We start from the raw sequence: 27,592 nt of genomic DNA on the forward strand, positions 1-27,592 counted from the left end.
TAATGATATCGAGTACGAAGATCCTGTCAGTCTGAGCTCCTCGGGTGCTATGAACTTCATTCTGACCGTACTTTAGCCTCCAACTGTCCCGACGTCGACGCAGAAAGAATGCCCCCCGTCTCCGCCCCGGTATCCTCAGGCAAACTGGTTACTTACAGTCCATGATCATATAAAGGTTAGGTATGCTGCTGGATTTGAGGTGCAGTCCATCTCAACCGGGTTCGAAACGCCTTGGCTCTTTCTCGAGTACCTTCCTGCAACTGTAACCCTCGAGGACGTCACTCAGTTGCTGAAGCCATACGGGCAACCTGAGATCAAGATGCCTACGCATTTGACATCCTTATCCGTGGTAAAGGCACGTTTTGCCAATCACGAAGAGGCCAGAGATGCGTACAATGCTCTCAATGGGACTCAGCATTTCGGCACCACGATCATTGCCCGTCTGTCTGTACGCAGCGGTGGGTCAGGTGGTGAAGGTTCTTTCCGTGATTCCATCGTACGAGTGCAGTGGGATGCGCCGTCAATTGTGGGATACGGAGGTTATTCGACACTCGAGAAAGCACAGAAGGCTATAGCCGCTGCGAAGAAACCTTTCCGAGATGTCATCGTTACAGCAACCCTGCATGAAGATCTCCCGGCTGTTGGGAACTTCACCGTCCGCTTCCGCAACCTACCTCCAGGTATAACCAAGAAAGACATGAAGCCTTTTGGTGACTTGGACGATTTGATGTGGGAGCGGCTCAAATACGATTCGGTCCCTGAAGCTGTTGCTGGGATCAAGAAGATTCTCAGTTTTCACTTTAATGTCCTCGACTTTGACGTACCACCGCCCCCATACGTTGACGGATACGTTCGTGCTTGGCTTCGGTTTGCCTCTCCCGTGGAAGCCCAGCAAGCCGCCAACCACCTCCACCTACGAAGACCTATTTGCATGGGTGGTAAAACCCCTATTTTTGCACATCACGTCCAGAGCATCTCGTACCGCATTTCTGTTGAGAAGTATGCGACTCTCCGATCAGATATTTTCAGCATGAAAGAGTCTCTAAGGTCGAAAATGTCCCGGGCCGCGAGTCTCATCGTCAGCTTTCACGGTTCTCTGACTCAATGGGTTGGGATCAAACTTTCGTCGGATAATCTCAAAGAGCTCAGCCAGATGAAAGGCGAGTTTGAAAAGATTCTCAAAGGGGAAGTTGTCAAGTTCGAGGACAAAATCGCCTGGGATCCTTATTTCGGATATCCTATCGGAATCGAGTTCGTGCAAAATCTGCAGCGGAAGAATCCCGGAGTAGAGATTATGCGCGACTGTGTTCGCCGTTCTCTCATCCTGCGTGGATCGAGTGAGCAACGCGAGGACGTTCGTCGCCAGTTGATATCCAAGATCAAAGAGCTCCGTGCGAGAGAAGTACGGACTGTACCCATTCCGAGCAACGTCATAGGTTTCTTTGTGATCGCAGGGTTGACGAAGTTGAAGCAGGAGCTGGGCGACGAGAATGTGACGCTGAATCTGTGGGACCGCGTCTTGACCGTTCGGGGTGGGATTCGTTCGTTGCATGCAGCGAGATGTGCTGTCAAGCAGGCTGAGGACCGGCAGCGATATGGCCGCCGTGCCAACATCGATGAGTGCCCCATCTGTCTCGACGAAGTGGTTACTCCATTCACACTTCGTTGTGGGCACAATGTCTGTCGTTCTTGCTTAAAGAACTATCTAGTGGCAGCCATCGACTAACCGTTTCTTCCCTTTGACATGTCTCGCAAATGACGCTAGTTGCTCGGAGCGGATTCCACTCTCTGTTGCTCGTGAACTCCTTTCTGCGAGCCAGTTTGACAGCGTGATGCATTCCGCTTTCTCTGCCCATGTTCACTGCTCATCCCGATGAGTTTCACTACTGCCCCACGCCTGATTGTCCCCAGATCTATCGCTCTGCACCGAAGGGTACGGTTCTGCAGTGTCCATCATGCCTGATACGGATTTGTTCGACATGTCATGTTGAGCAGCATGACGGTTCGGAGTGCCCGGACCGTGATGACACAGATGCTGCCTTCAAGGAGTGGAAGAAAAATCATGACGTGAAAAATTGCCCTGGATGCAAAGTTCCGATTGAGCGTGCGGAGGGGTGTAATCATGTTACGTGCACCAGGTGTCAAACACATATCTGTTGGGTGTGTTCTAAGACTTTCCCAAGAGGTGATGGGATCTACCAGCATATGCGTGCGATGCACGGCGGTATAGGACTGGAGCCGTTGTTCTAGGTTTTTTTTTCTTCGCTAAGTTTATATCTATCGTCTCGGTTTCTCTAGTTTCTGGGTTTTGAGGTCCGAGTATGTTATTATCTGTTGTAACTTTTTTTCTCACTTGGCATGCTGTGCTGCGTAAAGTAGTAATGAAGCATGATGTACTACATGTATTATCGTTATCCTACTTCGCCAGTTCAACAACTGGTAGATGCTATATATATAATCCCAATGGTATGCTAAAGAATACAGATGTCGGAAAATTAGTATTTAAAAGTAGTTATATACTACGAACTGGAATGAGGAAATTCATCAGCATCAATGCATACGAGATGAACGAAATCCACTTACACTTTCATAGGGCCTAACGGGAGATCGTCCAAACCTTGGTAATGAATCCTGCAGCTCGGTCCAATTCGGGCTCTGCTTCATAAAAGCCCCCTCATGATTCATGAACCCATCTTTAGTACGCGGATAATCCTTAAGTTCGGCAGGGTGGGAAAGATGAGGCGGTGCGTAAACAATGTGCCCATCCGGCGTGAGGTGGTCTCCCCGTCGATTCCAGAATCCCATACGAACCTTGCGCTTGTACGTTTTAGGCGGCGTTTTCTGCCTAGGTGGAGGTAGACTGTACTGGAACTCGCGAGGTGGCTCCGGAAGGGGATTGTGCGACATCAGAGGAGATGTTCGCCGCGAACCTGAGCTGGAGCTTGAGAATCGGTGCCGGGAGGAAGATGATCGGGATGAACGGGAGCTGTGTGGGGAGGGTATGACATTACTGTTAGGTGAAGGGATGACGTTACTATAGGGTGATGGCACGGTGGCACTGTGGGGTGAAGTTCTGCTATGAGGTGAAGTCCTGCTGTGTGGCGAAGGTACAATGCTACGGGACGATGCCTCTGGAACGTGGTGCGAGGACGACTCCTGCGTGTTTCGAAGAATGGCCATTACTGTGAGAAGAAGGAACGACGTTACTGTGTTGCGAGGGTATGACGTTCTTGTAAGACGAAGTGCCTCGTGAAGTCGTCTCCGGAACGTTGCGGGGAGATGTCTCCGGAACATGGCGAGGGGATGTTTCCGGAATGCCTCGAGGCATGACGTTGCTGGGAGGTGCAGGGCCCGGAGGCACGTTGTTCTGTGGCGGAGGTGTGACGTTCTTCTGAGGTGAAGGTATTGTGGAGCGAGAGGACAGTTTCCGGGGCGTTGCGAGGGGGAATCTCCTGAACGCTTTGAGAGGATGTTTCCACGACGGCACGGGAGGATATCTCCGTCTTGCCTCGTGTCGCAGTCTCAGGGATGGAGCTAAGCGTCGGGGCTGTGTGATGGCGTCCAAGGGAACGATTAGGAAGGGCTGGAGTATGGCTAATGACAAGAGGGCTCAGCAATGCCGACGGTTCCTCTGTGTAGATCTGTGCACTTGCACTTGCATGAACAGTTGACGAAGAGGAGGGCATAGAGTAAGTCGGTAGTGATGAGTGTTCGGGCCAGAGGCTGAGTCGGACCTGCGCCTGTGCTCAAGCGGTCCATCTTGGCAGCTAACTCGGCATCAACACTGCTGCTACGACTGGACTTCCTGCTAATATGACCAGGGGAGGTAGCAGCACTGCTCGGTCGTGTAGGTGAATTATTATTGTAATGGCCAGGGATGCGAACAATGTTAGTCGAGAATGTAGGCTGGAGAGGGCGATGGTCCTGTTGCTGAGGCTGCCGTGGTTCCGGAGAACTGTGGCGGCTTTGTTGGCTGTATGACGACAATTGAGTCACAGGCGGCTCAGAGGCACCTCGCCGGGGAGCAGGTACAGCAGCGTAGATCTGTGGCGAAGGCTCAGATGATTGTCGAGTACTCGTATGACGCTGAAGGCGCAAAGGTGAGGGAGACGGTGGTGCCTCGTGTTCGAGGGATGAGCGCCGACGCGTCGGCGTAGGGCCGCGAGATTGCAGAAAGCGATTGCCGTGCGCATCACAATACTCAGCTTGGATGAGACCTTGTTCATCCTCCTTCTCCACTAGGCCTCGAGGATTCCATATCCATGGTGTGTGTGGTGCATCGTCATCGCTGTTCTCTTCGCCGTATACTTGTGCCCTGGAAACGAGGAAGCGATTAATGAAAGAATAGAGAACAGCGGATATAGAACGAACCTTGGAATCATGCCCGTTAGGTCCAAAGCATTTTCCTTCACAGGTTGGGCCAGATATTCCGCACTTGGCGGCTTTATGGGCCGCTGGTAAGGATTCTGTTGTTGTTGGGGTTGTTGCTGCTGCTGCTGCTGTGCTCCAGCCCATGATTGACTAGGGATCCAGGGAATATATTGCTGGGACGGCTGCTGATGGTGGTGGTGGTTGAAGGCAGGATTGAACTGCCATTGACCTTGGTTCCATTCATTAGGCTTGACGTTCCAACCCTGCGGAATCGGTGGAGCGCCCTGGTAGGGAGGCTGCCAGCCGGTAGGAATCTGGGCAGCATGGCTCGCACGGGGATACTGATTTGCATACATGACGTGAAAGCGTGGATATCTGTACAACTCCCCAGTTTTGGCTTTAAGTGTACGACAGCATATATGTACTCACAATTAAAATGCAGCAATGACAAAAGAAACTGTTGTTGTTTGCTGCCGCTAATCACTGATGAAGAATGAAGACAATAAGAATCAGCGGCTCTATAGCAAGGCTCACGACTCACAATACACGACTCCCAAGTACCTCCTCTGCCCTTGAATTACGTCGCGTAGTCTCTTATATCTCGTCGTCGGCGCCGACGCGACTGTATAATGATCCAAGATCGATCAGTAAAATGGAAGCAAAATGAATGTGTGCTGCCAGCACAGGATTCGTCGATGGGGACGCAGCCAAGGATAGCGGGAGCGTCAGGTCGAAGCCAACGGCGTGTATATCTCGAGTACGGCCACGGCAAACGGCCAAATTCTGGCGTCCTGGTCGTTGAACGAGAACCGCAGGAGGAATTGGAAAATGGAAGAAAGAGGTCATGTCCGTTTTGGGCGAGTTCCCCCGCCGGGTGCCGCGATTACTTGCCATTTCTGGAAACCTCTCTTCCGTACCCTTTCTTCCAGCGGTTTTAGTGAAATGGGTGAAGTTGAACAACACACAGACATGGCGGCAATCGTACAAATACGTTTTGCTTACTAGACGCTGGACTTTACTACTTTGCTCCGGTGTACCCAGGCGCATGCTGTGTGACGTGTGCGACGAGCGCCGGTGTACTCGTGTCATCTGTATCTGTATCTTGGGTCTGGGCCACAGCTTCTACTTCCTGTGAATCACGGCGTTTTACTGTTCGCTACGCGAGCCGCATGTCTCTCATTATGGGCGTACTGGAGAACAGCCGTGGGACTGTGCAAAAGGAACCACCAAATCATCACAATTGATATAGTACACCTTACTGATTGAAACGGTTACATGCTTGACGAGTTAGTGTAAAGTGCAGGTGCCTTTATTTAGTAGAGAGCAAGACGCAGCCGAACCACCAGATACGTAGCCGAGAGACACCAAAGCGCCAAAGTCGAGTCCGAACGTCGGTTCATCCGTCAGCTGAGCAAACATTGAGCGAGTAGAGTATTCAACATGGATCTGAACGACAGAGACGATCTGGGATCCGAGAAACACGGAGAGTATGTCTATGCTGACGACTCCTCCGACTTGATGGAGCGCCTTGATCTCGAAGGACTGGAGTTTGAGAGACAAGCGTTGGTTGCCGAGAAGACTGGCTATATTGAACGTTCGTGGGAAGTCGTCTCTAACAACAATAAACGCGCGCTTACCTGTCGCCCTGGAAGCTACAGAGAAGTCTTGATGTGTAGCTCCGGAAAGAATAAAGAAGAACAAGCATGCTCTAAGAAGACCTATCAGGGCATTATCCTAAGCGCTCACCAGGAACACGAACCATGAATGAGGAAGCAATGCCGTGAAAGAGATGAACGCCAAAACCAGAAAGCAGGGATAACAGTTGGAAGACATAAATCCTGTCAAGAGAGCCTAGATATTCAGCGTCGACTTCACACACGCCGGTTAGCTCGGGGACTGAAAACATGAGAAAATACACAATACCCCGCAAAAATATCTCCAAAAATCTCATAAATCCCGCTTTAGCCCAGTGCGTTCTCGGGAGAAGACTCTGGTGAAGTAAGATAACCGAGGAGTTCATTTTCCGGAGTTCGTCGTGTGCTCCTGTGGACATCCGGTGAAGAGACTCAACGAGTTCAGTGGCAGTACGCGTTGCGTTCGCTTGTTCTTCCACAAGAACCAGGTTGCGTTCGGTCGATTCATCAAGTGCCTTGATGACTTGTGAACTGGCTTCTGTCAGGAGTAAGATGTTCTTCGATTCTATCATTAATGTCGCAAAGCCAGACGAAATGGAACGGAAACTTACATGTTGCATCTCAACGAAACTCGCTTCGATTGACATCCAACGAGAATTAGCTTGAACCTATCGTCATCAACAGTCCAGTAAAATAACTTTTTTTCAATTGCCATAGCGAACATACCGAAAGATCCGTGTTTAACTGCTGTTGTTCAGCAACGACCGCAAACACAGCTTCTAATTCGACAGCCACGGTATGCCTAATCATCATCACAATGTTGTCGAGTGAGCCGGTGTGCTAGGAGACTGTTAGTACGGGGATATGATGGTCTACGAGCTACTCACACGTTCAGACATTTCGGCGAAAGTAGCACCGATCTACAGATCATGAGATCATCAACAGAAGACGGACAATGACTGAATCCATTACTTGTTGAAATAAGACTTTGATGACATCCTCGCCCTGAGCCCGCAGGTTTTGGATCACATCTTGAGACACTTCGGATGTCTGCGAGCCCGTGAGTGTGAGCATGGCTCGTAGCCTTGGAAATTTACTTTTTCCATGTTCCTCAGTAAGCGATTGATGGCACTCTGAGCATCAGTGTCCATCCTGGCTGAAAGGACCTGCATAACAGCCGTGATATTCTGTAAACTCTATTGCAAGCATGAACCCGGCTCAAGAAAACGACAAGGAATGGAAGTACCGACAAATGAGACTCCCAGGCCGACATGTGCGCATATTCCGTGCGCTGGCGCTGTGAGAGATACCGTAAGAGTGCGATCTTCTCTTGAGTAATGGTGCTGTAAATGTCTCTCGCCGTATCTGCAAAACGCGTCGCCCGGCATGACGCTCTGTAGGTGTTTTAGCTTACCGATGTCGTGCCATCTTCTGAAAGAGAAACAAAGTTGGGCTAGCGGACTTCGGAGCATATTCCCGACCGATAAATAGCGTCACTCACGAACTTCTCTCAGATATCCGGAGTAGCTGGACCAGAACTGTGCGCTCCGGGATAATGCTCTAAAACAAATGGAGTGAGCATAGTTTGTTACCGGGGGAAAAAAGTACCGACTCACTCGACGCACTTTCCCTGAGTATCACCATGTCCTTGGGAATATAAGGGGGTATTTTCAGATGAGAATAGGGTGCATTCAAGCGGCGGTGACAGATGTTTGGCGGTTGCAAGTTCACACAATGTCATGGATATCGCGGCTAACGAGCCGACAGTGAGAGGGAGAGAAGCGTGTTTCAAGGAACACACCGGCGACGCGTTCATCTTCATCCATTTCCAAAGCACTGCATCGCACTTTGATGTTTCCAGCGACGCGACGAAAGCAGTCTGATTTCCGAGAATACTCTTGAAGAGAGTCTATGCCTACGATGACATAAATTTACGTGAAGAAAAGACATTCCCACCCTGCGTTCGAAATATACTGCCTATCTCGTTTGGTGTTAGGGGCAGCTCTACCGGACCGTGAGCCTCCCTTCCAGTACTGCAAAAGAAGTGGCGATACCTGTTAACAGCGATTGACGATTTTTCTCATTTCGCGACCACAGAAAAGCATTGGAAACAGGAAGAAAAGACAATGTCCAAGGCAAAAGAATGAACAGCATGGTAGATACAGCAGGAGTTACGACAGATCGGTCCGGAATGCCACCACATGGTGTCGACGACGACACGACCAAACAACGCGTGTCAAGCGCGTGTCCCTGTGACTTCAACGTTTCAATTTCAATGTCAAGTTCAAGTTTGTACTCGCAATGAATTTGTTTGCTTTACACTTTGTGGAATGGTTTTTTCCTATTTGTCATAGAGTAGTACAGAATGTTTACCCACGCTTTATTTTCGCGGTACCCACGATGTTGTTCCTCGGTTTCCCCGGAATGTGTGTGAAAAAGTTAGGGCAAAAATTCCACAGATAGCGATCCTTGCAGCAGGCTCAAGCCCCTTCTCACCCCAACGCTAGATCCGTTTCTTTCTAAGGCAATGTGGACGTCGAGGCAGGTTACATATCCGGATGATCTGGTTTCCGCAGGAGCGCAGCTAGAACTTCGACCTTGATTCTGGAGCCGAGTCGGAGTCATGTGCTCGTGATTGGAACGATCGTCCATTATTGACCGTCCAATCGACATCCGCTCAAGTTCATAGAACGTCGCACAGGATGCCCCCACAGCTTCTTCCCTTCCCCTACATCCAGGATAATGATTATTGTGCATCATCTGAATGATTCTCGATCCCAGAGAATACTCTGGCTCTTGGTGAGTCTTTGGGCTACTGTGAGCACCTGATAAGGCTGATGAAATGCTAGGAAGAGCTAGGCGCCCCTTACGAAATCAAGAAATACTATCGCAATTCTCTTCACCGGGCACCGAGCGAGCTTTTGGAGGTCAATCCCCTGGGAAAATCTCCTGTCATCACCGACGGCGATATAAACCTTGCCGAAAGTGGCGCAATTATTGGTTGGTTCATTTCTTTCTGGCAGACGACGTTCCAAGTTCTCATGCTTCAGGACCAGAATATCTTATCGAAAAGTACGGAAATGGACGGTTCCGGACGACAACTGAATCCGAGCACATCAATAATTTATACTGTGAGAGATTCTCCCCGCGCGCATACGCAAAACGTTTGAGCTTCTGTTGTCCCTATACTTTAGACACCCACTACGCAGAAGGTTCCTTGATGCCAGTCCTTGTTATGGGTTTGATCTTCCGCTTCGTGCCTCAGCAATCTCCTTGGTTCCTTCGTCCCTTCGTGCGCTTCTTATTTAGCCAAATGGAAAAAGTATTGGTCAAGCCCGAACTTTCGAAACATTCTGAGTTAGTGAGTTAATGACCTACCTCATTGTCCAGCGCTACATCTAACCAACAAAAGGTCGAGCAGCAATTGAGTAAAGTCAAATGGATTGCCGGAGGCGTTGAGCCTACCTCCGCGGATTTCATAATGATCTTTCCCCTGGAGGGTCTAGTTGATATCAACTCCGCAGGGAAGAATACGTCAGGGTACGTTCAGAAAGTACATGCTCGGTAAGATGTGATTTACCTCGACCTTCAAATTCAACTAATCATCGACATCTCGACATTGCATCACTTCTAGCCCAGCATACAAGCGAGTGAGTATAATCTCAATTAATTTGTATGAAAATGGCTGATCCAACACTTCGTATCAAGGCTCTTGAGAAAGGCGGGGAATTCGCGTACGCATGATGTATTATCATAATTCCATACCATACTACACATGGGTTTCGAATCAAATTCATGGACCAGAGATTATCCTTCGAACTACCTTTTTCGTTACGCCGCTCAAGCACTATGTTTCCTAGGCCTCGGTCATTGTTGGTCTCGTTCACGCCGGCCTCCAAAAAAATACAAATGAACTCTGTTTGGTCCCAAGGCAACTCGATGAACGACAAACGATCCCGCAGACCCGGTGCTCGGAACGATTCCGGCGATCATTCTACTCGTTGGAACCTCCCATCACCTTTGGCAGCTACACATTCGAAACACTGATGACCCTCGTAGGAGTGTACCTTTCTGTAACCTAATTCACAGCACTGTCGCCTGCACGGGCCGCCTACCCGTGGTTCGGGGACTTCACGTCCAAGTCCACACTGGATGTCACACAGGGCCTTGGAAATACCAGCACTTTGATGGTACTACCCTACATGGGTCTAGGATCTATTCATCTTATATCATTGGGCCCTGTCCCTAGGTAAATATTTGCAATTGATCCGCCGACAGCTCGCGCATCTCTGCGTAGCGTCGAGTGTTTCATTGGCGGGTATGTATATATCAAGATCAGATGTGGTGAAACAGACCTACGTCGGGCCTACTCTGCTTCGGTCCACTGCTAACAACAAGAGCGAGGTACACGACCCGCACTTACACGTATGTACAGAGTAAGTTCTACGGGATACAATACAAGCACTGGTAGAATACATAATAAGATATTATATAAGTAAAATCAATTAGTCGAAATACATAGTATATATGCTCATCTTAAATGACAGGTGGAGTGGCGGCAATGAGATCATTGGGACGCGCAAGAAGTGAATAATGTCAAAGTTCTATCATTCCACGGTCCATCAAGTGTTCCATGTCCTATTTTGTTCATCGACGATCGTGGTCTGCCCGAGGGCGACGAGGATTCGTAACACCGACATGAAGTTGCTGCTCCCATTTTGCAGGTCCGTCTCCAGCTACCCAATCGCCTGTACGAGGATCCCGCTCGAAATCACCATCCCGGTATCCGTATCTTTCCTGTAGTAGCTTCAGGAGAGGGTTGCGTAACGCGGGATCCATCCGGACATTCTCCCCAGGGAGGTAGCTTCCAACGCCATGCCGTGATAAGCTTTCCTCAAACAGTGCCTCTTCGAAGGAACAGCCACAATTGAGATATCCAGGGGGAGCCATCCTGGGGGGATGTACGCGTCGTTCACGACGGGAATCGTGCCAAGCACATAGGGCATTGCCAGCACGATTGAGTGAACAGAACTGACGCTGACGGGCCTCAGTACGAAGCCTCCATGACTCTTGGAAGGACGGCGAGGTAGATAGTCGGGGAGATGAATTGCTGTTCAATTCATTCTGAAGCATTTGTATGCGATCTTTGTCCTGTTCACGAAGACGCTCAAGCTCCCTGACTTTTCTTCGGAGGCTGCGAATCTCTTCTTGAGGCGGTGCGGGATATGGAGATCCTGATGACGATGATGGCGGGTGCGCCGGGAATGTTTCGTACTGTCTGTATGGGTCCGCGAACGGCGGTGATGTGAATGATGAGGGTGGCGATGAATCGTTGCGATACTCGTAGGGGATGGTGCTGACGTCCGCCTCTGCTGTGTCATAGAAGGGTATATGGGGTGGTAAACTGGGATACATCGAGGATTGGGGTTGAAGCATCTGGTGCTGTGAGTGACCTGCAGGCCAGGCCAAAGCTTCGTTCATCCCCCCTGGAGATGGTCCTGGAAATCTTGAAGTCGAAGGAAGGATGCGAGGATCCCCTATTGCACCGGAGAGACTGGAGCTTGAGGACGTAGGCCTGTCTATCTGCTCGTAGTGACGATCAATACTTGTGCCCAAAAGATTGACATATAAGATCCTTACTGCGGACGAGGCAGAATAATTTGTTGTAGGGTATGACATTTGCTGCTCGTCATCTGATGAACGTTCATTGCTTGATCTGCCACTTCCAACGCTTCCACCACGAGCTGGCCACTGGTTGTTGCTGTTGTATGTTGAAGACATTTTAGGGTCTGCCGAAGTACGAACGCGATTATCGAAACGCGTAATCAAAGGAGGGTAAGGGCGTTGTCTTTTAGGGCTGCCGGAACGTCGACGACAAAGCGGAGTGGACAGGGTGGTATTCGTGAAAGAAGGAGAGGAGGGAGGAGATAGCAATGGCGTTTCCGTTTGAGGCTCGACTTTAATATCGAGACTCGATGCCGTTGGATAGGGCAGCCATTGTAACGCTTGAGAGTTATGCATGAAGGACAGCGGGCAGTGCAAATCACTGGCACTATGAACGTAGTGGAAAGATAGAGACCAACACGGCAGGTGCTCCGGACTGCCACTGTTTTAAAAACCGTGTTAGCTGCCTGGACGATGGATGGGGTCAATCCTGTAATTACAGAGATCAAAGCACGGGTCGTGAGGGAGATCTTAAAACTTAACGACTCAAGATGGTCCTGCAACGGGCTGTACTCCGGAGTGATCAGGTCGCTTCGCATGGTATATACGAGAATCTTGTAAATTGATTGATCTCAGCATCGATCATCCGATTCACAAAATGAAAGCAAACCGAACCTAATAAGCGCCCTACATCCAAGGGATCATGACGGTTCAAAAATATGCGCTCTGCCTGGGGTCGACACATGGCAGGCAGATCGTGCCGACTGTTTGTTTGATGCGAATGTCATACGACGGTGAATGTCGGTACTCCAGAAGACATGAAAGATTGTATCTAAGAGGAATGCCTAGGCCGCAAACCGGTAGGGCGGACTCGGAGATGCCCCTGCAAACGCGAAACAGGTTGCCAAATCGGCACATGCCGAGGGTCTTGTCACATTTCAAGTTTAAACGGTAAACATACTGATCTACACCTATAGGAAAATCACATACAGCGAGAAGAGAACTTTGAGTGTTTCAATTTTTGGCAGGAACGATACACGAGACCAATCTCGGGAATTTTCAGAGGATCTGAAGCGCTTACGGGCAACTGATCTAGCCGGATCATTGGACCTCATGGGAATCCTAGTAAATTCAATCATCAGACAGAAGAACCTAAGCCTTGAAGAGCATGGTCCCTACCCTGAAGCGGCACAGGTGTGACTCAGGTAATGCTTTAGATTGGCAGCAAATATATTCTTTCGGGCGGTGCGGATTCGTGTGATGCTTCGGTGTCGATATTGTCCAACGTAAATCAGCTATTAGCCGGACATTTCATCATCTGCGCCATGCTCGCGATGTATCTCGCTGAAGGGTTTGCCCTTCGGAAGGATTTTACTACATGTGAGAGATCAGTGGGCTGTTGGAATGAAACGGACCATTGGATGGAACTGACTCGATGTTGCTGGGTATTATCACTTCCCCTTGGTCGGAAATAGTGACCACCCTAGTGATTTCTACCGCCGGTCTCCCAGCGCATCTGTATGGGAAAAGTTGGCAAGGTATGAAACTTGTCGGAAATGCCCTTACATTCTGAAGAGACGAACGATGGGCGAGCAGTCCACTACTGATCTCCCCTGCTTGTTCCTTGATTTGCAGGAATACTGCACAATTTCTGAGATTCGGCAGCCTTTTTGTTTGTCTTCCATGCTGAACCTGGTGGTACCATTGGCAGTTTAGTGGCAGCGTGAATGTACCGTGACATATGTGACAGATCACGTTTCGTCACACACGTCACACCGTGGACAAAATTAAATTTTCTGGAAAAAAACGTTCGACCTTTTCCTTTATCTTCTCATCGATCTTCTTCATTTCTCGATAGTCGCCATGGTCTTCAAAGTTGCTGGTGAGTGAGATGGCATCGATGTTGCTGCAGCTGTTGACGCTGTTGTAGACGTTTCTCTCGCTGCCTTTGGCCGCAAAGAGATTGAGATCGCCGAGGTTGGACATATCACTCCTGCATCGATATTGATGATCTGATTTCGTTTGGCTGTAGAATGAGATGCCCGGACTCATGTACCTCCGTCAGAAGGTTGGATCGCCTCTTTTCCGTTCTTCGCCAGCATCTCACTTCATTGGTATATAGTACGGTCCCTCCCAGCCTTTGAAAGGCGCCCGTATTGCTGGATGTCTTCACATGTATGTCTTTTGTATTTCTGCCTTTATGGCGTATCTTACTATGGATTAAGGACCATCCAAACCGCAGTCCTCATCGAGACCCTCACTGCTCTCGGAGCCGAGGTCACCTGGTCGTCCTTGCGTTCGTTATGATCCCCTTTTATTCGAGACGACAACATCGTTTAAAAATGCATTTTGTAGAACATCTTCTCTACTCAGGATCACGCTGCTGCTGCGTAAGTTGAACCGTCTCATCCCGCTATACGTGGATCCTGATACGCCATCAGCATCGCGGCCACGGGTGTACCTGTTTTCGCCTGGAAAGGTGAAACCGAGGAAGAGTACAATTGGTGTATCGAACAGACTCTCGCTGCCTTTCCTGGCGGACAGCCCCTGAACATGATTCTTGATGACGGTGGTGATCTCACCAGCATTGTTCACGAAAAATACCCCCAGTATCTCAAAGGTCCATTCCCCTCAATACGCACTGCTAGGGCATTCTTACATTCTATACATAGGCATTCGCGGTATTTCTGAGGAAACCACTACCGGAGTTCACCACCTTTACAAGGCATTCCGTGACGGCAAACTCAGAGTCCCAGCTATCAACGTGAACGACTCTGTCACCAAGTCTAAATTCGACAACCTTTACGGGTGCCGTGAATCCCTTGTCGATGGGATCAAACGTGCGACAGACGTTATGTTGGCTGGTAAGGTAGCTGTCGTTGCTGGTTTCGGAGACGTCGGAAAGGGCGTAAGTGGTTCGTTGCTACAGGTTGAGTGGTCCTAACGGAATTTTTAGTGTGCCGAGTCTTTGAGGTCCTATGGTGCTCGCGTCCTGATCACCGAGATTGACCCCATCAATGCCTTGCAGGCCGCCATGGCTGGGTACGAGGTTACCACCATGGAGGAAGCTGCTCCTAGGGGCAACGTGTTCGTCACCACGACTGGAAACAGGGATATCATTACTTCTGCTCATTTCCCAGTGATGCCTGAAGATGCCATCGTTTGCAAGTAAGTAACACGCATCCATATGTTCGGCCTGTCATTTTATTGATCTTCCGTTTAGCATCGGTCACTTCGATGTTGAGATTGATGTTGCCTGGTTGAAGTCTAATGCCCAGTCGGTTGTCAATGTCAAGCCCCAGGTCGACCGTTTCACAATGCCCTCCGGACGTCACATCATCCTTCTTGCTGAAGGCCGCCTCGTCAACCTCGGGTATGAACGCATGCAATTATGCTTTGGTTTTTCTAACAAATTCGCTTCCTCTTGACAGATGTGCTACCGGACACCCATCTTTCGTCATGTCTTGCTCGTTCGCGAACCAGACTCTTGCTCAGATTGCCCTGTGGACTACACCCGAAAAGTTCCCTCTCGGAGTTCATATCCTCCCCAAAGAGCTTGATGAGGAGGTTGCCCGTGCCCACTTGGCACAGCTGAACGTGAAATTGACGACCCTGTCCGATGCCCAGTCAAAGTACCTCGACATCCCCATCAATGGTGAGTGCACAGTTCCGGTCATCTATTTCGGAGGTATATTGAAATCATTACGTTTCTAGGCCCTTACAAGGCCGACCACTACAGGTGCGAACGATGATTCATGAAAATATCTCTTGAGCTGACCACCTTCCCTACATAGGTACTAAGCGCATGGTTAGTTACCCGTAAGAACCGATGGCCTCAACGAGCCCTCGCCAATCAAACGGGAAGCAAGGATCTTCAACGTCCTTTTCTGAGCGGACTATCATTTCAACACTTGATTCCCTCAGATACAGTTTATTTATGGCAAGGGAAAACACATACAGTTGATCAGGCAGGTCGAGCGCGCGACGTGGAGTTGGTGGAAGGTGTGATAGTGTAGAAGGCATGTCTAGAAATGGCTTGTTGTATTTTACAAGGCCTCAACGAGCCTCGAAGTGATTGTTGTCAGTGTTTCTTTACTCCAGGACGTGTCTAAGTCCCAAGATCAATGTTTGCGAAGGCTGGTAACGGTAAGTAGATGGATATTTGTCTCCTTATCGAAGGTTGCCATTGTCGGTGAATGTGGCCGCGGTATGGTATCGCTTTTCAAGCTTCGGTACCTGATATCTCCTTTTGATGATGGTATCTCGAGGCGCCTATTGTTGTCCCCTCAAGGTGCGCCTTTGTTCAAACTGTTTATTCTGGCTCAAGTCGTCAAAAGGAAAAGCGGGACAACATTCGTCCAAATTTACTGGTCCGGTCACGGTATGAGGTGAATTACCTTGCACAATGCGTGGACTCTCGTCTGTTCTGGACCAACAGTTGGCATGTCAAACAGACCTGTTTGGTCGAAATCTTCAATCCTGTGCTTCTGCTACCTTCCTTGTGATGTGTTTAATTTTGTCCATCCTGGTGATCGGTGCTGACCAACTTGAAAGATTTCCACTTGAACGGGGCAAGTTCTTTCCGGGGATCTGAAGGGAACATTCTCTTGCTTGGTTGATTCACTGTGATAAATTCAGGCTCCCTTCGAGTTGGCGATGCACGTGTGACTAACCGACTGTTCTTGTCTTTCAGACTCTTTCTGAGTCTGATCAAGTCAGCTCTTAGTAGTTGCCCGATGATAACCACCACAATGGCGCGGCCTCTTACTACAACTGAAGACTACATTGCTGCCGCACATGCTCGTCCTTTCCAGCTACGTTATCTCTGCCGTGGGCGATGCAACGATGAAAGCAATTACCGATGTATATGTGTGCAGCTTGTTACTAGGTCTTGCCCTCCGCATCCGTATATTCTGGTTACGTTGTGACCAGTTCGAACCCAGAGAAAAGATTCCCCAGGTATGCAGTCGAGTAGGACCTGGAGAACCTGGAAGGAAAACCCCGGGATGCTTGACGCGGATCACCTAGCCTTAAAACAAGACGTACGTCCCAGCCCCATGAAGCCCAGACTGCCGCAATCATAGATGCGCACTCACTGAAGCCCTAGACGCCGGACACTATCAGTTTGCCGCGCAAGGGACACAATGAGAACCATAAACAGTCCGAGCACATGTTGCTCATATCATTCCCCTCCTCTTTGCACCGAATTCAGAGAAGCATGCTGAGGGGAGCGCTTTTGCCTTAAACTGTGTGGAGTCTCTTGTTAGTTGCTAATGACAACAAGTTCATCAGGCATTCAAGTTTTTCGAAACTCCTGAACGATTCGGTGGCTTTGATAGACTTAAAGGAATTGGCACCAACCACGTTAACAATGTCATGACGCTCACAGTGTCAGCTCACGCTCCTCCGGTAGCCCACGCACCTGGCTGGAAGCGATGCAGGCTCACGACCGATCCGCACTTGGCCCTACCCAACCCAATCCATATTGCTATCCATGCAGCCTGTGCATAAGTATATAATACTTGTGGCATGAGTAAAGTTATAGATCAAGCTTTGCGGAACCGAGAGATCAAGGTGTGTTCAGAGAATGGGTCAGGATCGTCGTTTGGGACTCTCGAGCGCTCTCTAGCTATAAACATTCATCATGAATGGGACACCATTTAAACCCGATAATTGTAAGAGTTCACGCGATTCCTGCCTCTCTCTCAGACTTAGATGAGTGGAGTGTCTGACACGAACGTATACGATATATCTATTTGGTAGCTGCACGCGAATTGTCAGGTATGTTTTATTTTTCCTCTCCTAGTTTACTGCAACTTGTGTATGCGATGAAGATGCTGTCGAAGCTCAGGTCACCCTCTAATGCAAGGCGCTTGTGGGGAATTAGCAGACAGGCGTTAATGATGCACCAGCGACATTAGGGTAAGCTTAGGCGGCCCTCAAGCCTCGTAGATGTGTAGATGAATAGAATGACTGACAGCCGACGACTGCGCGCGAAGCAATCATGAGGCCATCTAGCTAAAGAAAAACTTGGCTGGATTGATCTATGAGGTCGTTGTTGCATCGCTCCTATCATTGCGTGAAACTTTCCGTTTTACTCAGCCTCTACGAGCCTCCTTCACCTCCCGGTTCGGCGTTGCTACTTTGCTTACTCTTCTTCACATTCTTGTCGAGGGCTGCCGTTGCACTAGGCGTGGGCCAACTGTTGGCATGCCGAATGTACTTTGTGAGTCGAAATCTTCAATCCTGTGCTCCTACTACCTTTTCTTGGGATACAGTGATTGCATCCATCTGGTGATCAGTATTGACTGAAGATTTCCAACTGGACCGGGAGGAATGTTCTTTCCGGGTTTCGGACACAAGCAAAGGTATCTTGGTTAGTCAACTACCATCCACTTGATAAATTTTCATTCCTAGGACGCATGTGCAAGATTTCCGGCACACCCAAGCAGATGGTAAAGGTATCAAAAATAGATGGCGGTGCACGTGGTATTGTTCTATTATTGTCATTCCGTACAACCATGATCATGGACGCCGCGTTCCTGGATACTCACACTCAAGTTCCTACTGACCACTCGAAACGTTTACGACTGATTCTGTCTCAGTATTCCTGAACAGGAATTATGCCTGACGCCTCCGCCTTAGGTCCTATTGATCCTAGCTCGGTTATTGCTCTGGATCCCAGCGGCAATTCTCATGAGGAAAAGGAGATAAGGGCGCCTTGGATAATGCGCAAGCTCGTGGGGGTAAGTGGAATATATGTTAACCTTGTTTGATACGTGTCCTCATGCTACGATTACTGTGATCAGTCGATGACAGGCCGGATCGTACTATCATCGTATGAATCTCTCCGAGCAGCTGGTACTAGTATTATATGTCTTTCACCCTGGGGAGACTCTTCGCCGCTTTCGCTACCGTGCATACGCTTTCGGGATATCGCGGTTCACACTGTAATCGCCGCGACCGTACGTTGATCTTCTCCATCATTCTACGAGCGCTGATGACAATAATCACAGGGAGGCATGGCTGCCGTAGCTGCCCCAGTATGCGCGTTAATCGATGAAGTACCATTCAATATACTAATTAAATCGCTAGGTAATGGGTCCAGTATCCGACCTCGTCGTGGGATCGCTCGGGGATTCCATCCTTGTTGAGATAGGAATACACGCGGGTTTCGAGGCTACCACAAAGATAGCAAATGACCTGGTCATCGATAAGGCAGTGAAGCACATCATACCCACACACTCAAAGCTTCTTGAGACTACAAGCGTTAAAGTGATTCTTATCACACTCAAGTTCAAGCAGACAATGGAAGACGCCGCTCTTGGTTTTTTCAGGAGCAGTGTACATAAGTAAGCCTTACTCGCGATGAAGAGAGATTCTGTCAACGTTATGTTTGCTCAGGGATCCATCTCTTTTCTCCTTGGTGGTGGACTACTTCTCCGTCGAAAAAGGATGGTTTTCACCTTACCTTTTCACCAGTTCGCGCCGGCCTATCATTCCTCGTACAATGCAACCTGATGTTCTCTTTTGTCACGGCCCATTCCTTGAAGGTACTGTAGAGTCTTCCATTTGATCTACTACCATACTTACCGTTTTTACCCTATGTTAGGAGATTATAAAATCGGCGAGACGCTCATGAAAGAATCGGCATCAGTCATTATGTTAACAACTACTCCTCCCCCGGAGGTAAAGGTCGTTCAAGCCGAAGAACCTTCACGCTCTTCCCTTTCAAATCTGAATATACCCTCTTTGTCTCTGTCTAACATTCTCTCTCCGTTCTCGCAGTCCTTCCCCGTCACCAGAGTTGGGAAAAGGTACCAACGAAGGGGATCCTACTCCTCAACTTACACCTCTCCCAGCGCCTCCGTCTCCCAGGCGCATGGTGATTGTCCTAGTGGGGTTGAAGCCCCATAGGAAGCTCTGGACAACAAGCGCGCGCCCGGGAGAAAGCGTCATTAACTATCTGCTTCTAAACGGCTGCCCAGCTATCGTGGTTCCCGTCAAAGTCGGCGCACCGCTCTTGGCGTGGGATGCGCTTACCTTGGAAGAGCTATGGAAGATAGAACTTCCTCCCGAAGGATGCCGAAAGCCCGTCAAGGCAATTCGAAGGAATTGTCAGCGCACTCTATGAGTTCCTGGATTTATGTATTGATTGGGAGAGGGTTGTTCTCGACGAGGGAGAGTTCCGAGCATGACGAAGATGTGAAGAGGAATACTCTCAAGGCAGTCTTTGATGTTACTACTCGCAGGCAGGCTGTTAGAAGCAAGGGGTGCAAGGAAGTCGTGGATGAAGTCGACAAGGAGAGGAGCGGGATTGCAATGTGGAGAATCCCGTAGAACTCCCAAATTATTGTCAGGTATCACTGATTGTGACTATTCTTGGTTGTGTTCCAATATGGAAGCTCTCACAGTGCTTACTTGCACCTGTGCAAATACGATATGGATATCAATCAGACTTTTGGGGGAAACTGTATATTGTGGACTCATCAAAATTCACGCTGACATAAAAGATACGGCAAGGAGGTGATAACTGACTCTACCAGCGGCAATTATTCTATTCTCCTGACATATCAATGACAGCGCTTCAAGCTTTAAGTTACGTCGTATTGAATGCTTTATGCAAGCTATGTATTTACCTTCCCCCAAGTATACATCCGAGATCAGGGAAATAATGCTCTTGATCTGAATGCTTGTCCCAATTCCAACCTCCTTCCACCACAAAATCTCAGAATCATGCTGACTCCAAACTTTCAATGTACCTCTCCAAACTTCTCCATCCCAACTTCAGCTAATCGCGATAAGTCAAGAAACCCCCGGGCATCCCACCCTCTGATGAACCTACGTCTGTGCACCTAAGGCCAGAAGATTATAACGTTCCAAAGCGTATGTGTGATATTGATATTGATGCAGGTGGTTGTATGTATAAGTGTATATGCTAGGTTGGTTGGAAAAATATGCGCAGGCGAAAAATATAGAACACGAAAGAAACCTCAGAGGAACACGTACAACAAGATCAAGCTTGAAAGCCGAAGACAGCACAGGTGAGTAAGTTACAGGCCCCTGGAACCAAAAAAAAGCTCGCCGAAGGGGTATAGTTAGAAACGAATCGACGAATGAAAAACCATAATAGATGGGAGCGACTGCATCGTCGAGTGAAGGGGCGAGTCCTTGCTTGACGTCTAGCTTCCCATAACGAAAACAACGTCATCCTCCTCCTCCTCCTCCTCGTCATCTTTCGCATCTTCAGACTCTACTTCGACCCGGTGCTCCAACTTGCCCACGCTGATAGCACTCTCTTTTGCATCCGGCAACACAAACTGCTCCCACCCGACCATTCTCACGTAGTTCCCAGACGCATGTAGCTCTACCATCATAGAAAGGGTGAGCACATCTCTCACAATTCCATTATCAATACCACCCGTTATTTGCCTAACACGATTGAACGAGGCAATGAGTGATATCGGTATCCATCCTTGCGCGTCCATCTAAAAAACAGTCAAGTGAGAAGATGATCGAAATTTGAGTGACACGAATTTACCTGCCGCCGTAAAAACAAGTCCTGAGCCATATTCTGCACACTCAGATAATATTCGAGCTGTCCAAGCAGGTACCATCTCGTAGAATCGAGTGGAAATGTGAGCACCGTTACAGGCGTCGGCAACGGTGGCGCATTCGGACTATGCGGTTGTACTGGCACACCACTCATGGGCAAAGGCGGTGGCAGCCCATGCATACCCGGATCCTGATGCTGCTGATGCGGTTGCATAATACCACCTGGATATCCGTCATACCCAGGATCGAAGTATTGCGGCTGAGGCTGAGGCGGTGGGTACATATGCCCATGGGTAGGATAATATCCATCACTGTACCCCAACCCATCGCCTACACTGTTAGCAAACTGAGGAACGAAGTGCTGCTGCTGAGGAGAGTAACCAGGCGCCTGTGCACCGCCACGCTGGTATCCCCTCCAAGCGCCCCGCCCTCTAGATCTCCATCCTCGCCCTCTCCTCTCACCATTATAGTATCCCTCTGTCAAAACCGTTATTATGGCTACCGAAAAAGCCACCACGCTTTCCTCGGGGAGCGTACGGTGACCGCTCCCGCACGTCCCCATTTTCGTTCCAGCCATCGCTAGCCCCATTTCCACTGATAGCACCGTTTACAACACCATTTTCGTTCTCCATTTCCCTTTCCCTTTCCCTTGCTCGAATCCTATCCATTTCGCGCTCTCGCTCATATTCCCTTCGCAATCTTTCCTCCCTCGTCGTGCGCACCGCGTATCCACTCCCACTGGCACGTCCAAACCCGAACCCAAAATCCTTGACCGCCCAGTCCTCATCCGTGTGATTCGCCGCATCGATCTCGACAGGCGACATTATTGAGGACTGCGTGTGACGATGATGAGACTGGTATGTGTCCACTGGAGCCTCAACACCATTCGGTGCTGGTCCCTGATCGTACACCGGTCCGTTCATTATCGGAGGTATTCCAAACTGCGGAATTTCAAGGACAGATAACGTTGGATGAGGAGGATAGTGCTCGTTTCGGTTTCCATTTTCACCAACCTCCTCGACGCTCTCCTCCCGCGTAACCTGATTTTCTTTTACTATTGAGCCTGTTGTTCCGAATTCCCACCTTTTTTCTGTGAGATCTATGACGTCTTCGTCGTTTGACCTTTTTTTGACACCAATTGAGAAGCCGCTAAAAGCTCTCTCCAGTCCATGTGCTACTGCACTATCGGTCGAAGGCGGAGCGGGGCTCGGCGCCTGACTACTACCTGGCATGCCAACACTGCCAAATACCACTTTTCTCGATGGCTCGGATCCCTCGCGCCCTAGTGCAGGTCCGGCAACAGCCTCGGAATCCTCCGGTCGTGGGGGTTTCGTCGCAGCGGTGCTATTCGGCGGATGGTCGGTCGACGGTGTGCCGTTCGGCGCTTGATGTGGCTGAGGTTCAATTTCTGTTTGGGGAGGAGGTTGGAGGACTTGAGAAGGAAATGGTTGGGGAGGGGGGTATGCATATCCTACATACTCTGGCGTATGATGACCAGATCCTGATGTATGGTAGCCATTCCAGTACAAGTATGGTTGAGGCGGTGGCGGCGGATACATAGAATATGGTGACGGCAAGGGTAGATGCTGCTGATGCGAGGGGCTGTGATAGGTATAATACGGTGCACTGACTACAGGCTGCGGTGAAAACGAATAGGGTGAAGGAAGATTTTGTGTTTGAACTTGCGGAGACGACCGCGAGGTGCTTGCTAATTCCTCGTCCGGTAATCGCCTCCCTCTAGGAGGTCTTGGGCTTGAGGCCTGACTCTGGACGCGAGACTGGGTCCGACTCTGGGAACCACTTGGGGTATTTCTTACTGAATTGGAATGTGAAGGATGTCGTGAACGAGGGTGAGACTTGGAATGAGAGGTGGCGCGGAGTGCGGCGTCGGCAGCAGCTTGCAGCTCCTCAGCAGGTATTGGGATCCATTTTGGCTTTTCGTCTGTGATGCACAACAAAGAAATCAGGAAAAATAGGATAGGTATGCTAGGCCACGCGCACTTTTTGTCATCGGCCTTGGCTCGCCAAAATTACTGATATGTCGTGTCGACTCACTTGTTCCCGACTGTGACTCCTCCTCACCTATAAGTATGTTTCATAATGATTTGTGAGTACTGATTGGAGCTTAATACGTACCATTTGTTGTCGAGCTGCTATGATTCGACACCGATTTTCCCACCTCTGGCCAGCTGTCGCCATCGTCTGGTATTGGCTGCTGTGGCATCCGAACCACAAACGGGTCATCATCTTCCACAAAGTTCGGTATCGATGGCTTGAGAGTTGTCGTTCGCGAAGCCGCCATTTGCTCCTTGCGGACGTTCCAGACATTTACAGCCGGCACTTTCGCGTCAGTGGTATCGAGTGAGGGCGAGGGCGGTCGTGTTCCCAGGATAATGGACGAGCTCGGTGTTGTCGAATTTGAGTTGGTTTTGGAAAAGGAAGTAGAGACTGTTGAGGTCGACGAAGCGTTGCTTGTAGTTGCTCGTTGAACGTCGTTTGGTGAACGAATATTTTGGGCTCTCCTGGCGAGATCGGCATACGACAGCCTTGAAGGGGTCGCCATGGATGTCGATAGAATACAATTTCTTGATTCCGGACGTACAGGAAGGAGAAGATTATGAGAGGAGGTGGTGGTCGCTGCACAAGCCGTGATTTGTGATTGTTTCCCCCGCTCTTCCAAGAAAAGATGAAATACGCCCCTATTTCTAAACTCGAACATTATTATTTCCTATTATTTCTCGCAAAACTCTAACTGGGAAGAGCATTCTTGCTCTTATTATATGAAACAAAGCGACGCGATGGTACCATGATAGATGTGGATGAGTCACCGCCCATCAACGTCCAACTTTTAGGATGAATAGTGGTACCACAAATGCACATTCTGACCACCCAAAATCCCCACAAATATGCTGTCCTGGAAAACTAGATGCATAGCAAATATTCTGAACAACTGAGAGACACCCTGCCTCAAACACCGATAACAGTCATTTCATACACCATTATGAACACCATCGGAGATGCTGATGATATTCGGAATTCCCAGTAGGTTGTTGCCCAGATAATATCGACAGAGTATCCTTGTTGCCCAAGAAGTAATCAGTTGGATCCAGTGATGGTCAACCGCAAAAACACGGAGCTGAAGCAGATGTATAGAAACCAATAAACCAGTACTATCGCGTATATACAGACAAATACCAAGCCAAGAAAGTTCGGGGGATCAATGGGATATCTACGGTAAGATCAAAGTGTCTATGCATTTGTGGCGCCATAAGAAGGAGGTGCTTGATACGGCGCAGAGTTGAGAACGGGCTGATAGTAACCGTATCCCACATCTAAGCAACATAAACAACATGATTAGCAAGTCTACTTCGATACCAAGAGATGCATTACGCACATTCGTACCCCCCCGGACCATACAACTCTTCCGCCTTGATTTTTTTGTAAATAAGCCAGAAAGCGTGCTGTGCAGAGGAATTGATTAGGTCTCAATACAACGTACCCGATGCGTAGCTGCGCTTACAATGTGCCCAGGGAAAGCGCCGATGCTGTACATACCTCAATCAGTCCGGGGGGCAAGTCGGCACAAGTATAACTCACAGAGTCAAGAGGAAGTTGATGAGAAGGTCAGCACCACAGCCAGAGACGAAGAAGGCAGCTGCAGGCGGAAAGAGAATAGCAACCTGTAGTAACCCAGAACCGTCAGCTGCGGCCGGCCAAGGAAGAAAATGCCTTCCTGACAATAATTAAAAGGATATCCGAGGACTTGACAGGCATCTTAGGCAAAGAAAGAGGCAAGGAAGCTAGAGGAAGTGGTGGTATGATACAAGTTCGAATCCAGAGCGCGCATGCGGTCGATGTACGTCATGCACGTGGTGATCCCCAGGTGCTCCTTGACAAACTAAAGATGGGACATTTTTTCACAATTTCCGCCTTTCCTCATCTATGGATCTGGATAACGACACCTAAATATGATGCACCAGAAGTAATTCTACAGAGAAGATATAATATACAGTACTAAGGTAAACTATTTGAGCAGAGGGAAACAGGAAAGCAAAACCACGAGATATATGAATAAATAACCGTATAAATCTTTACAAAATATTGGTTTGCGCCAATGTCTTGACGAGTATAACTTCTTGGACTACTTGAAGCATTACAGGTCAAATAATCCTCGCAGATATTGGCAAGTTCGTACCTTGTGTGATGACCAAAGACGTAGATTCAGTATCCTATCAATTTGAGATACTAGTCAGGGGAGGATCCGGTCAAAGATAAATCTACTACGTACTATTGCACATGTCAGATGCGCATGAACCTTCCTTTTCTTTGGGGTTGACTGGTTATGCATTGCCGTAAAAACATCCAGCAGATCTGTTGGGAGGTGGTTCATCAGGATCTAGGCCGAGAACAACAGAAATGTTACATACATTTGGAGACATGCTTAGCTTCATTCGGCCTGTCCTTATAGTTGGGCACGTATTTGCTGAACTGTACGCCAGAGTCAAGATTTGCTTCGAGTATATCCATCTTGTTCAAGAACAAGATCAAGTCAACAGGGGCGAGCAGCTTATTACTGCATATCATCTTCCACAGTTTGAATGAATCCGCCTGGAGTGAACCTTTAATGTTGAGATTCCTAAGGATACTATGCGGACGGACTTACCAGCCGGTTTACGGTAGCATCTTCAGCCAAGACTTGATTGAAGGCTGTTGGATATTTCAGCTAACTAAACGGTGCTATGAGGACGAATCCGTCCAAACCTGATATAGGTGCTAGAAAAATAATCGCCGTAACTAAAGACCATGCGCTTTGTCAGTATCACCGTGCCTAGGCCCGAACACAAAGGCGACGTACCATCATCAAAGAACTGTGCCCACTTCGCTGATAAGAGAGATGTGTCAATACTATTATTAAGTGAAAGTGACACAAAAATAATGACCTCGTTGACTCCGACTGCCTCCAACATCGTATATTATCCAATGTTTCCCTTCTGGACCTGGCGGAAAAACACCTCGACCCTGAATCAGCGAAGGAGATCTTGATGATCATACCACCATACACACCTGTGTCCATTGGTATACGATGCTCCTCGGGCCCTATCGTCTTTACCCTTGCGCGTAGTATATCTTCTATAATTCCAGTTAGTCATGCCAGCACGTAGTAATCGACCAAACGACTTGCGAGACGTAGGCACATAGCTCTGTTTTGATATTCTTTCGACGTCTTCTAGGAAGCTGCGGAGAAAAGGACCATGTGTTAACATTACTGTTACGAACCTGAGCAATTGAATACACTTACAAACCCGGCTGGTGAACCAAAGATATATCTCTCTTCGCTAAGCGATTTTGCACCTCCCTCGCCCTCCATAGAGTCTGGATATCATCCACACAGGCTTCCAATATCCGCCTATTCTGTTCGTCCTCCATCTTTTCCTGTGCAGACCGGCCGGAGGAGGAATCAGCTGGTTTCCGAAGTTTCATGAACCCCATCCAGCCCGAGCCAGATCGTACAGAGACTTCGGACGCTTTGGCAGGGTGATACCGGGGAAATTCCTTCAGTTCGTCGCCGCTGACGACTGGGAGGAATAATGAACCAGATATACGATGCATCAAAGAGTCCTCAACTTGCTTCAGTGGCCGTAGACTGAACTGTATTCGTCGCAGGTTATCGGGTTCGGAGGAAGGGGACATGGAGGGTGATGAACTTGTCGGTCTTTCAGATGATAGAAGGTCTAATATGAAGTTGACAGAACGGACAAGGTTTAGATGGATTATAGGTCGCCATAGTTCAGCCTAAAGTATAGCTTCGATGAGCAATGGGTTCAAATATACGACGAGGGTAGCTACATACCTCGGCCTGAAAAGTTTTCGGTGCGAAACGCAGCTGAAAGTTCTTCAAGATGGTAGACTTTCCAGATTCTGCCTGGCCTACATGTACATTCTCACAGTCAGAAAGAGCGGGCTCCAAAAGCGCTGAGGCGACGTACCTAATAAAAGCAGCTTCACTCCATTCTGCTTCTTCCTCTGCTCTTTCTCGACGCTGATGGCACGGTCTATTGCATCACTGACCTTCTGTGCCTCTCTCTCCCTCTCCAGGCGCGCCAAACGTTCCTCTTCATTAGCATCCGGTGGATTGGGCGGTGGCCAAGGTCCGCCGCCGTCTGTCGAAGTACGCCCAATCGTCGCAATACTAGGCATGAAGGGGAAAAGCAAACACGCTATGGAAAGCAAGCGAGGGTCCGGTCAAATCATAAGCTCTCATGGTACATGATCGGCTGTTGGTAATTTGAATTGAGCTGGTTTCTGGATTAAGGTTACACCCGAGGGTCGGCTTTTTGACTTGTGAAACACATTCAATTGCCCGCGGC

General features: G+C 49.0%; 13 protein-coding genes across 13 annotated transcripts; 4 read left to right on the top strand and 9 right to left on the bottom strand.

Annotated features, from left to right (window-relative positions):
* Positions 1 to 2: 2 nt before the first annotated feature.
* Positions 3 to 2,250, top strand: EV420DRAFT_1622606 (uncharacterized protein; the record flags this gene model as incomplete). Its single annotated transcript, XM_060475823.1, has 5 exons — positions 3 to 12; positions 159 to 1,678; positions 1,700 to 1,708; positions 1,776 to 1,856; positions 1,879 to 2,250. 5 exons carry the CDS (start codon positions 3 to 5, stop codon positions 2,248 to 2,250), a joined length of 1,992 nt encoding a protein of 663 aa, XP_060325697.1.
* A 252-nt stretch (positions 2,251 to 2,502) lies between these two features.
* Positions 2,503 to 2,907, bottom strand: EV420DRAFT_1648284 (uncharacterized protein; the record flags this gene model as incomplete). The annotated part of the gene is made up of 2 exons (XM_060478131.1): positions 2,503 to 2,526; positions 2,584 to 2,907. The coding sequence occupies 2 exons, from the start codon at positions 2,905 to 2,907 to the stop codon at positions 2,503 to 2,505; spliced, it is 348 nt and encodes a 115-aa protein (XP_060325698.1).
* A 537-nt stretch (positions 2,908 to 3,444) lies between these two features.
* EV420DRAFT_915021 (uncharacterized protein) lies at positions 3,445 to 4,820 on the bottom strand. Its single transcript, XM_060483973.1, has one exon. It carries the CDS (start codon positions 4,513 to 4,515, stop codon positions 3,595 to 3,597), a length of 921 nt encoding a protein of 306 aa, XP_060325699.1. The 5' UTR covers positions 4,516 to 4,820; the 3' UTR covers positions 3,445 to 3,594.
* Positions 4,821 to 5,656: 836 nt separating this feature from the next.
* Positions 5,657 to 7,236, bottom strand: EV420DRAFT_915156 (uncharacterized protein). The gene is made up of 8 exons (XM_060483974.1): positions 6,978 to 7,236; positions 6,893 to 6,925; positions 6,732 to 6,845; positions 6,617 to 6,673; positions 6,295 to 6,562; positions 6,131 to 6,240; positions 6,009 to 6,079; positions 5,657 to 5,954 (listed from the first exon to the last, which is right to left on the bottom strand). The coding sequence occupies exons 1-8, from the start codon at positions 7,077 to 7,079 to the stop codon at positions 5,807 to 5,809; spliced, it is 903 nt and encodes a 300-aa protein (XP_060325700.1). The 5' UTR covers positions 7,080 to 7,236; the 3' UTR covers positions 5,657 to 5,806.
* Positions 7,117 to 7,915, bottom strand: EV420DRAFT_1276869 (uncharacterized protein; the record flags this gene model as incomplete). The annotated part of the gene is made up of 5 exons (XM_060467985.1): positions 7,117 to 7,370; positions 7,420 to 7,458; positions 7,507 to 7,565; positions 7,622 to 7,757; positions 7,807 to 7,915. Coding segments are annotated over 5 exons (597 nt in total), but the record flags the coding sequence as incomplete, so codon positions are not given.
* Positions 7,916 to 8,520: 605 nt separating this feature from the next.
* On the top strand, positions 8,521 to 10,201 carry EV420DRAFT_915292 (thioredoxin-like protein). Its single transcript, XM_060483975.1, has 7 exons — positions 8,521 to 8,804; positions 8,855 to 9,005; positions 9,062 to 9,136; positions 9,200 to 9,366; positions 9,418 to 9,569; positions 9,640 to 9,655; positions 9,714 to 10,201. Exons 1-7 carry the CDS (start codon positions 8,748 to 8,750, stop codon positions 9,747 to 9,749), a joined length of 654 nt encoding a protein of 217 aa, XP_060325702.1. The 5' UTR covers positions 8,521 to 8,747; the 3' UTR covers positions 9,750 to 10,201.
* A 151-nt stretch (positions 10,202 to 10,352) lies between these two features.
* Positions 10,353 to 12,290, bottom strand: EV420DRAFT_915376 (uncharacterized protein). Its single transcript, XM_060483976.1, has 2 exons — positions 11,646 to 12,290; positions 10,353 to 11,588 (listed from the first exon to the last, which is right to left on the bottom strand). Exons 1-2 carry the CDS (start codon positions 12,024 to 12,026, stop codon positions 10,653 to 10,655), a joined length of 1,317 nt encoding a protein of 438 aa, XP_060325703.1. The 5' UTR covers positions 12,027 to 12,290; the 3' UTR covers positions 10,353 to 10,652.
* Positions 12,291 to 13,316: 1,026 nt separating this feature from the next.
* EV420DRAFT_1571554 (putative adenosylhomocysteinase) lies at positions 13,317 to 15,765 on the top strand. The gene is made up of 12 exons (XM_060474323.1): positions 13,317 to 13,551; positions 13,600 to 13,646; positions 13,702 to 13,737; positions 13,792 to 13,844; positions 13,895 to 13,946; positions 14,025 to 14,059; positions 14,111 to 14,289; positions 14,318 to 14,577; positions 14,626 to 14,837; positions 14,893 to 15,042; positions 15,101 to 15,324; positions 15,384 to 15,765. Exons 1-12 carry the CDS (start codon positions 13,533 to 13,535, stop codon positions 15,419 to 15,421), a joined length of 1,305 nt encoding a protein of 434 aa, XP_060325704.1. The 5' UTR covers positions 13,317 to 13,532; the 3' UTR covers positions 15,422 to 15,765.
* A 2,716-nt stretch (positions 15,766 to 18,481) lies between these two features.
* Positions 18,482 to 20,009, top strand: EV420DRAFT_1622609 (uncharacterized protein; the record flags this gene model as incomplete). Its single annotated transcript, XM_060475824.1, is given in 8 exon segments — positions 18,482 to 18,634; positions 18,686 to 18,712; positions 18,765 to 19,021; positions 19,074 to 19,222; positions 19,282 to 19,447; positions 19,548 to 19,764; positions 19,805 to 19,834; positions 19,854 to 20,009. The coding sequence occupies 8 exon segments, from the start codon at positions 18,482 to 18,484 to the stop codon at positions 20,007 to 20,009; spliced, it is 1,155 nt and encodes a 384-aa protein (XP_060325705.1).
* Positions 20,010 to 20,851: 842 nt separating this feature from the next.
* Positions 20,852 to 21,324, bottom strand: EV420DRAFT_1235147 (winged helix DNA-binding domain-containing protein; the record flags this gene model as incomplete). Its single annotated transcript, XM_060466574.1, has 2 exons — positions 20,852 to 21,157; positions 21,211 to 21,324. Coding segments are annotated over 2 exons (420 nt in total), but the record flags the coding sequence as incomplete, so codon positions are not given.
* A 3-nt stretch (positions 21,325 to 21,327) lies between these two features.
* On the bottom strand, positions 21,328 to 23,866 carry EV420DRAFT_915458 (uncharacterized protein). The gene is made up of 3 exons (XM_060483977.1): positions 23,361 to 23,866; positions 23,226 to 23,306; positions 21,328 to 23,166 (listed from the first exon to the last, which is right to left on the bottom strand). Exons 1-3 carry the CDS (start codon positions 23,785 to 23,787, stop codon positions 21,689 to 21,691), a joined length of 1,986 nt encoding a protein of 661 aa, XP_060325707.1. The 5' UTR covers positions 23,788 to 23,866; the 3' UTR covers positions 21,328 to 21,688.
* A 607-nt stretch (positions 23,867 to 24,473) lies between these two features.
* EV420DRAFT_1276827 (uncharacterized protein) lies at positions 24,474 to 24,998 on the bottom strand (the record flags this gene model as incomplete). The annotated part of the gene is made up of 5 exons (XM_060467981.1): positions 24,474 to 24,556; positions 24,619 to 24,685; positions 24,745 to 24,769; positions 24,822 to 24,904; positions 24,963 to 24,998. 5 exons carry the CDS (start codon positions 24,996 to 24,998, stop codon positions 24,474 to 24,476), a joined length of 294 nt encoding a protein of 97 aa, XP_060325708.1.
* A 280-nt stretch (positions 24,999 to 25,278) lies between these two features.
* EV420DRAFT_915534 (guanine nucleotide binding protein, alpha subunit) lies at positions 25,279 to 27,548 on the bottom strand. The gene is made up of 13 exons (XM_060483978.1): positions 27,212 to 27,548; positions 27,076 to 27,152; positions 26,524 to 27,017; positions 26,407 to 26,459; positions 26,289 to 26,354; positions 26,165 to 26,236; positions 26,080 to 26,106; positions 25,986 to 26,018; positions 25,888 to 25,931; positions 25,652 to 25,832; positions 25,513 to 25,595; positions 25,420 to 25,453; positions 25,279 to 25,365 (listed from the first exon to the last, which is right to left on the bottom strand). The coding sequence occupies exons 1-13, from the start codon at positions 27,420 to 27,422 to the stop codon at positions 25,316 to 25,318; spliced, it is 1,425 nt and encodes a 474-aa protein (XP_060325709.1). The 5' UTR covers positions 27,423 to 27,548; the 3' UTR covers positions 25,279 to 25,315.
* Positions 27,549 to 27,592: the final 44 nt, after the last annotated feature.

Source organism: Desarmillaria tabescens (genome assembly GCF_030435595.1).
Source record: "Desarmillaria tabescens strain CCBAS 213 chromosome Unknown EV420scaffold_48, whole genome shotgun sequence".
Classification (NCBI taxonomy): Eukaryota; Fungi; Basidiomycota; class Agaricomycetes; order Agaricales; family Physalacriaceae; genus Desarmillaria; species Desarmillaria tabescens.